Source organism: Orcinus orca, chromosome 20 (genome assembly GCF_937001465.1).
Source record: "Orcinus orca chromosome 20, mOrcOrc1.1, whole genome shotgun sequence".
NCBI classification, from domain to species: Eukaryota; Metazoa; Chordata; class Mammalia; order Artiodactyla; family Delphinidae; genus Orcinus; species Orcinus orca.
This window is the reverse complement of record NC_064578.1, coordinates 11,125,894-11,134,631: the sequence shown is the minus strand read 5'-3', so window position 1 is coordinate 11,134,631 and position 8,738 is coordinate 11,125,894. Positions and strand designations below refer to the sequence as shown.

General features: G+C 38.4%; 1 protein-coding gene across 1 annotated transcript; it reads left to right on the top strand.

Moving 5' to 3' along the window:
* The first annotated feature begins 4,020 nt into the window (after positions 1–4,020).
* On the top strand, positions 4,021–7,739 carry LOC101271299 (60S ribosomal protein L31-like). The gene is made up of 2 exons (XM_049703632.1): positions 4,021–4,309; positions 7,663–7,739. The coding sequence occupies exons 1-2, from the start codon at positions 4,021–4,023 to the stop codon at positions 7,737–7,739; spliced, it is 366 nt and encodes a 121-aa protein (XP_049559589.1).
* Positions 7,740–8,738: the final 999 nt, after the last annotated feature.

The following is an 8,738-nucleotide window of genomic DNA, read 5'->3' as shown; positions in this document are numbered from 1 at the left end:
GGATCTATAACCCAAGTGAAACATTTATGACCTGGTCGTCACCTCTCTGTTTTATTTCATGTGACAACAGCGATGCGAATCCACTTTCAATCAAATTGATCAGCTGCTTTATTAAATGACTTACGGCTTACCATCGGACTGAGGTTTCACAGAAATGTAGGATGTGTGTTTCATTTCAGAATAAAACACAGAAGTTATTTTAAGCTTAACTTATGTTGAAGAGTAAAATTCCTAGTACTTTAGTTGTCTCTTATAATGACCTGTTTCTAGTGCCAAGAGCATCCCTTCTAGCTGGTGAGATGGCTTTTTCAAAGGTTCCCAGATGTTGAAGAATTCTGGTTAGGTATTTTATTTGCGTTCTTGTTTCTGACCCCGAGATTTGTGCGAATCCCCACCTGCGATCAGAGAGCAGCCTGTATAAGGACCTACCAAGTGTGTCAAACAATGTTTGCTACCAACCGCTGTGCGTTACTTTCTTTGACAGTTTCAGCTCAGGATTAGAGACCAACGTAACATTCCCCACGGTGCTGAGATGCAAATTCATGAAAACAGCTGCCGCTGGTAAACATTTTAAGTGTTGAAACAGCCATCTACTTCCAGTCCCAGGGAAAAATATGCTAAGTATAATGATATTAATAAAAGGAATACAAATAATTCAATTTCATTTCTTTTTATGGCTGAGTAACAGCCCATTGTATACATGTGCCACAACTTGTCTGTCATACGGAGTGAAGTAAGTCAGAAAGAGAAAAACAAATACTGTATGCTAACGCATATATATGGAATCTAAAGAAAAAAAAACGGTTCTGAAGAACCTAGGGGCAGGACAGGAATAAAGACGCAGATGTAGAGAATGGACTTGAGGACATGGGGAGGGGGAAGGGTAAGCTGGGACGAAGTGAGAGAGTGGCATGGACATATATACACTACCAAATGTAAAATAGACAGCTAGTGGGAAGCAGCTGCATAGCACAGGGAGATCAGCTCCGTGCTTTGTGACCACCTAGAGGGGTGGGATAGGGAGGATGGGAGGGAGGGAGACGCAAAAGGGAAGAGATATGGGGATATATGCATATGTAGAGCTGATTCACTTTGTTATAAAGCAGAAACTAACACACCATTGTAAAGCAATTATACTCCAATAAAGATGTAAGAAGAATTAATAAAAGGAATAAATGTGTTTTCGGGGTTTAGAGCTATAGCACAGGGGGATTCATGTGGTTGGAAAGAGAAGATGAAAGAAAATTTTTTTGCCTCTTGGATTCCCTACAAGCAAAATGCCCCAAATTAAAGATTGAGAAGTATGATCTGGCTATGTTAAGAACATTTCAAAACGACATGAATGGTATTTAAAGTTCAGATGCTAAAAACGTTTTTGTTAATGAGAATCTGCTCCTGGTGATGGCTACATTATTGTTTTAAATAAACTTTCACCAATTATAACCGTACTGCAGTCTCACATGTGTTTCACTCCTTCCGCTAGGTTGGTGATTGTTATTTGAAGGATACTATGTCTGTTCATGTAGTGAAAAATAAAAGCAAATGATAGAAAGAAGACAAGAAGATGCAAATTAAATCCTAACTAAGAAATGTTGCTCTCTTGATCTGGCACCATGGAGGAGTAGAAAGAACTCTCTTTGCAGCAAATCAGAAAAGCAAGAATCTTGGCTTTACCAGCAATTCCATGTAGAAACTTAAACAATTCGTGTTACGTGTCAGTATCTCAGTTCTTATGTAAAAATGAGTAAATAGGAAAGGACCATCTGTAAGATTTCTTCCAGACCTAAATAACTGATCTTTATGCTAGCAAGAACACTATTGCTGGGCAGAATCTTCAGTTAAAAGAAAGACTCTATAGTAGTAAAGGAAAAAAGGAGAAAAAGGAAGTAACGCTAAGAAGATTGCCAGTCTTACACATAAAATCCTGACAAGAATCGTATTTGTAAGGAGGTATATTATACCAAAAATGATAGAATATTTGCATGTTAAAGCTGGATCTTTTAAAGTTTGATTTGATAATACAATGAGGAAATCAAGGCTCAGATGAGTGAGTGTAAAGGATGCATGACTGGAATCCAGGTTCCCTAATGCCAGGAAGATGTTTCCACTGCGTCAGCTGCCTAGACGGCCAAGCATCACGCTTAATTTAGTGTCATCATGATTTTAACGTTATTATATCTTCTGCCTCATTCTTTCATCTGCTACGGGAGCTCAGATGTTCCTCTCTCATCATTCATTTACTGGACATCATCCTACGTGTCAGGGACTATTCTAAACAAGGGCTACTATTGTAGACGGTGGGGCAATTTTTTGTCATTAGAAGCACCCAAAACAAACGTTGTACAAAAATGTTTACCGACAAGAAGGTCCTACTGTATAGCACAGGGAACTATATTTAATATCTTGAAATAACCTATGATGGAAAAGAATCTGAAAAAGAGTATGTTAGATACGTTATATATATATATTCTGTTACATGTTTTATATATATATATATGTATATATAAAACAGTGCTGTACACCAGAAACATTGTAAATCAACTATACTTCAATGTAAAAATAAAATAATTTAAAAAATGTGTACCTACAGATAAAATTTCAGGCTTCTCTAGCACTTCTATGATATGACTAAAATATGAGCTCAAGGGTAATCTGCTTTATATCAGCAAACAACAACCATATGTGGACAACATGAATACTGACATGATTTAAATATATCCCTTCAAATAGATACAAGCTTGAAAAGGAAATCATCATCAAGGCAAAACTTTTTTGTTCCTTAAAAACATTCAGAAATGTTATTGATCTTAAATAGATGTAATGAGTGTGTACAGAGTGAAAGTCATCCACTTAAGCATGAAACTGTCATTCTCAGAAGCACTAACTTGTTCTCAGGGAAATAAAACACAAATGTATTTTTTGGTAAGATTTTGAAACATACTTAGCTTATCTATTTACGTATTTTATTATAATTATTCTTTCAAATTTTAAAGGCTATTAATTATAGAGTTATAATTATAGAGATTAATTATTGAGATCATGGTACCACAGAGTTCAGTTCTCTAATATACTTGTATAACATATAGAATACCTATGTGTAACAGATAAATAAAAATAATAAAAATCCTAAAAAGGATGATTTTGAAGATTTACGTTATTTATTCTTCCCCATTCTTAGCCTATGTTGATATTTTTACCCATCTCTGAGAGAGAACTTGGCTTCTGTAGTACTTATGTAAAAGTGCTGACTGAACATGAAATAAAAATTGAGTCTGCATTTTCTTTAAAATTCCTCTAGCACTAAACAATATTATGGGTAATTCTGGTGTTACTTAGGATAATTTTACACAGAAGCAAATGAAGGATTTCTTGAGAAGATGCATTTAGATGCCCAAACAATTTAAATCAGGTAGTATATAGGCAAAATACAAATAAGCAAGCAAAGCACAAGAAAAACACTATGTGATGAACTTTGTAAAACAAATAAGAAAACCAATCTATTAAATAAATTGATATATTGTTAAAATAAGTTTCCAAACCAAAGCATGAAGAGTGACAAATGTGTATGAAATTTTAAAAAGCAATTCAAGTAAACCTGGCTGCTTTTATGAATAATTATCACAAGATTAGAGTGAAAAATGAAATCATTTCTCAAACTCACAGTGGTCAGCCACAGGTGATGAGATGCTGTGCGTTTAGGTACATTGTTTCCATTTTCTACTAATCACGAGCGACAATTGTGTCCATAAACAATGGGTCATCAGTTTTTTCAACATCCAATAACATTTTTCTCACCACTTCCCAAGTCTTTGACAACCAATCTCCTCGTCATTTTCTTGGGTCAACTTAGCTCAGTGGTTTCCTTCTTCCCAAGGCCACATATTTTAGCTTTTTGCTATGGCAACATCCCACTTCTAGGTACTACTTTCTATACCATGTTTCTGCTCCTGCATAGCAAACCACCTCAAAACTTCGTGATTTAAAATAAAAATTGTTGCTTTCCAACCCCGGCCCGGCAGGATGGGTCCCGCAAAGAAGGGCGCCGAGGAGGCCCAGTCCGCCATCAACGAGGTGGTGACCAGAGAGTACACTGTCAACATTCACAATATCCACCCCCCTGGAGTGGGTTTCAAGAAGCATGCCCCTCAGGCACTCAAAGAAATCCAGAAATTTTCCACGAAGGAGATAGGAACTCCAGACGTACGCACTGACACCAGGCTCAACAGAGCTGTCTGGCCCAAAGGAATGAGGAATGTTCCATACCGTAACCATGTGCGGTTGTCCAGAAAACATAATGAAGACAAAGACACAAGCCTGTGTCCCCTGCATTGTCAGGGGGATTCCTAACCACTGCTCCACGACGGAAGTCCCAGATCATCTTTCTTGATAATGGGTTATTGTTAGGTTATGTGGGCTAAGTAGCCACATGACAAAGATATAAAGGCATTGTAATGATAGGATGTGCTTTGCATACAAATTGCTTCAACCAATCGTATTTTGAGAACATAATTAGCAGCCTTGGGAAAAATAAACAAAGATAGCTGTAGGTTCTAATGCAGCATCTTCAGGCCTTAATCTCTCTAGTATGGGAAATCTAAATAAACATATGCTCCTTTGGGATTAGCCAAATGGGATAGTGGCATATATTATCATTCAGCACCTTTGATGAGTTATATTAATTAAATGTTACAAGTAAAGGACATTCTATGCAAATGAGGATAATTTTATAATGAGATTTTTAATCTGACCATCTAGGTCATAAACAGGAAGTGACTTTTGTTGGTTTCCATATAGGTCAATAAATCTACATTTTTCCATAAAGTAGAACAACCTATGCCCACACATCGCTGAAACATGCATGTATACTGATGCATGATATTTAATTCAACAAATTTATATTGAGCTCCTATACTGTTGGACACTATGAGCTCATATAATGTGTGGACCAAAAAGCTCATAATACTAATCTCCTATCTTTGATGCCGTTGATTACAAGGTGAACATTTCTTACATGTGGCACTAAGAGAAAAAGTTGCTGATTCAAGCAGTTGCCATTGCTAAAAAATGTCTTAGAATTCGTTAAAAAAAATAAAGCAGTAAAATTTATTGAACACTTACTATGCATGAGGCATTGTACCAAACCCTAAACCTCACAACAACCATATGAGGTACCGTTATAACTTCTAACCTACAGATGGGAGAAAGTAGGTTCACAGAAATTAAATCACTTCCCTAAAGCCACGTAATAAGTTACCAAGATTAAGGGTCCCCTCTTTCAACAGCATAGCACTCTACTATTTGAAGTCTAGTAGAGAAAGAACACACTTTATTTTCTAAATAATATACTACGCAAAGTGTTGCATAGGGTTTCTTGGTACCTCATAAGAAAAATATTTCAGGCAATCTCTGAATTCTTAGATACATCCAGATGTGATTTTTTAAAATACTTTAATCAATCGCTGTTGCCTGAACATAGTGCAAAACGTGTAAAGACAGTGTTTGCCAATTCGCATGGGTAACAGAATTGTATAAAGAATCTGAGAATTTTGGAGAGAGAAAAATAGTATAAATCATTTAGCCTAGCTTTCAGAATGAAGAACTTGGAATCCAGGGAGGTCTAATCACCTGCTGAAGGTCAAAGTAGCAACTCATGGCAGAGACAGTAAGTACAATGCAGATATTTCAGATCCTGCTTTCGACAACGCCATTATTTACAGCGCACGTCATAAATGCTGTAGACATGGTGACCCAGCGAAAGGTATTTAGGCAAGTTAGAGACACAACTGGAATCTGTCTTATTATTATTGATAGTAAGATTTTATTATTTTGTCAATGTGACTGATTTTGCTCAGAGGAAGGCATGTATCAGATTATTAAGTAAGTCTCAAGGGAGCAATATTGATACCCAAGACCATGTTTGGTAACATCTAGAGACATTTTTGATTGTCAGGACTCAGGGAGGTGCTACTGGTATGTAGTGGAGAGAAGCCATGCAGGCTGCTGAACATCTTACCATGAATGGAACAGCCCCCACCCAGTAACATGCGCACGCACACACACACAGACACACACACACACATACAGACACACACACACACACCCCCCCCAAATAATTACCTGACCCAAATGTTAATAGTGCTGAGACTGGGACTTCCCTGGTGGCACAGTGCTTAAGAATCCGCCTGCCAGTGCAGGGGACACGGGTTCGAGCCCTGGTCTGGGAAGATCCCACATGCCGTGGAGCAGCTAAGCCCGTGAGCCACAACTACTGAGCCCACATGCCACAACTACTGAAGCCCACGCACCTAGAGCCCGTGCTCCACAACAAGAGAAGCCACCTCAATGAGAAGTCCGTGCACCTCAACGAAGAGTAGCCCCTGCTTGCCGCAACTCGAGAAAGCCCGTGCACAGCAATGAAGAAACAACACAGCCAAAAATAAATTTATGGGAAAAAAAAATAGTGCTGAGGCTGGGAGATCTTTCAGTGGTCCAGTACACGCTGAAGAGGAGCTGAACTAGGCAGTTACAGTGAGTTAAGTTCAAGTTTGTTTCATTCATTCGCTAAATACTCCTTGTGGGTCTACTTTTGTGCCAATGACTGTGATACTCTCCACATAAAAAGATGAAGATATGGTTAGGATAGGGCAGCCCTGTCTTGACATGGCTCACGGCACAGTGGGGGATATCGATGAGTACTGAGCTACTAAAACATGACATTAAGAGGACAGTGGCGGTGCAAACGCTTGTAGTGACTGGAGCGCATGGAGGAGGAGGATATTACACTTTTCATTAATTACAATTGATCTGTGTGTAAAGAAAGATTCTACACGGTGCTACAAGAGCACGTAATAGGGTGACACCTAACTGCTTGGTTTATGTAATGCTCCATGGAGAAAGTAACATTTAAGGTACAAAGACAAAGAAGAGGAGGGGGAGACTCCTCCAAGCTGACAGAACACCATGTGCAAAAAAACTGAGTCAGAAGTAGGAGGAGGGCTTCCCTGGTGGCGCAGTGGTTAAGAATCCATCTGCGAATGCAAGGTGCACGGGTTCAAGCCCTGGTCTGGGAAGATCCTACATGCCGCGGAGCAACTAAGCCCATGCGCCACAACTACTGAGCCTGCGCTCTAGAGCCCGCGAGCCACAACTACTGAGCCCTCATGCCACAACTACTGAAGCCTGCGCGCCTAGAGCCTATGCTCCACAACAAGGGAAGCCACCGCAGTGAGAAGCCTGCACACAGCAACAAAGACCCAACACGGCAAAAATAAATAAATAAATAAATAAGTTTAAAAAAAAAAAAAAAGAAGTAGGAGGAAAGGAAACAGTGGTGACCAGACCACAGAAAATTTTGTGAGTGGGAAAGAGAGGCTGATGGGGGTCACAGGGGCAGGATCATGCAGGCCAATCGATGTTTTTAATCCAGCAATGGAAATAAATTGCCCTGAAGTGCAGTTCCAAAACCGAGTAATATCCACTGATCCTAGTGGAAACTCTTAATTGTATAAAAATGAAAACAGCAACACTAAATGTGGCCATGCTCTCTGAACGGTACAGGGTGTGATTAGAGTTTTGTTTCATTTACCTCCTCTCAGGTATTTGGGAAGGTGATTATCTAGAACGGTCTTGTGAACTTCTGAAAGTGATTTCAGTACACCCCCCCCCCCCACAAAACACACACTCAGGTATATTATTTAAGTCTCAACACATTCTTAGAGAAACTGTTGCAGTGGCTGTGAATTTACTTATTAAAAGCCATCAGAATGAAAGAAAGAAAGCATCTCTGAATGTGGCATTTCAGTGAATGGTGGCCTTTCAGAAAGACATTTTAAATTGCAAATGATACTTTGTAGCTTTCTTTTTCTAAAAGAGATGACAACTGAAAGCAGAAGAAGTTTTTTGGGGTTAGTCTATCTTCTACTTAATGAAAATTGGTTTGAGAGAGAAATGGCATTCCTCTGATTACATAGTATTTATTATATGAAAGACTGTGCCTTTCCCAGGGGTAGAAATTAAATAACTGGAAAATATTTAAGATGATAGGGAATTAGCGGTGCACAAAGAATATAGCTATTTCTCTTCCTTTAAAATACATTTGTGAGGTTTAGTACAGCCACTATGTGGTAAATGGTGAATCTGTGTAGTACTTAAAATATTTAATGCACAATTTACCTGGAACATGGTTAAACTAAACAGTGAATTAACAATTTGTATATAGAAGCAAAATGGCAAGGAGGAACAGGCACAGACACAATCTAACCAACTGGATTTTGAATCTTTGTCTCTGGCCTCTTACTTGCCCTATGGCCATGGAGGTTTGTGGGAAAGTTGGATTTAATTGCTGTAGTGTCTAGGACCTGCTACTCAAAAACTGAATACTGGTGGAAAAATGATATATAAAAAATAGAAAGCAAGGTACTATATGATATTACCATTAGCAGGAGAATGTTTTCTCCCATTTGGGGTAACTCTGGTATCAAATTAATAGTAAGGGCCAGGTATTTCACCTGTCTTTAATTATCCTTGAGAATATTTGCCCAAATCCAGTGCAAAAGAAAAGGCAATACTAGAATGTAGAAAAATTGGGCATGACTTCAAACTGATGAATTATTTCTTGCCTTTAACATTCCGATAATTTGAAGTTATTTGGACATTGAGTTGACATACCTATTATTTAAAATAGCTTTGATGTGGTTAAGAGCACACACATTTTCTTCTTTTGTAAAAATGCCACTTGA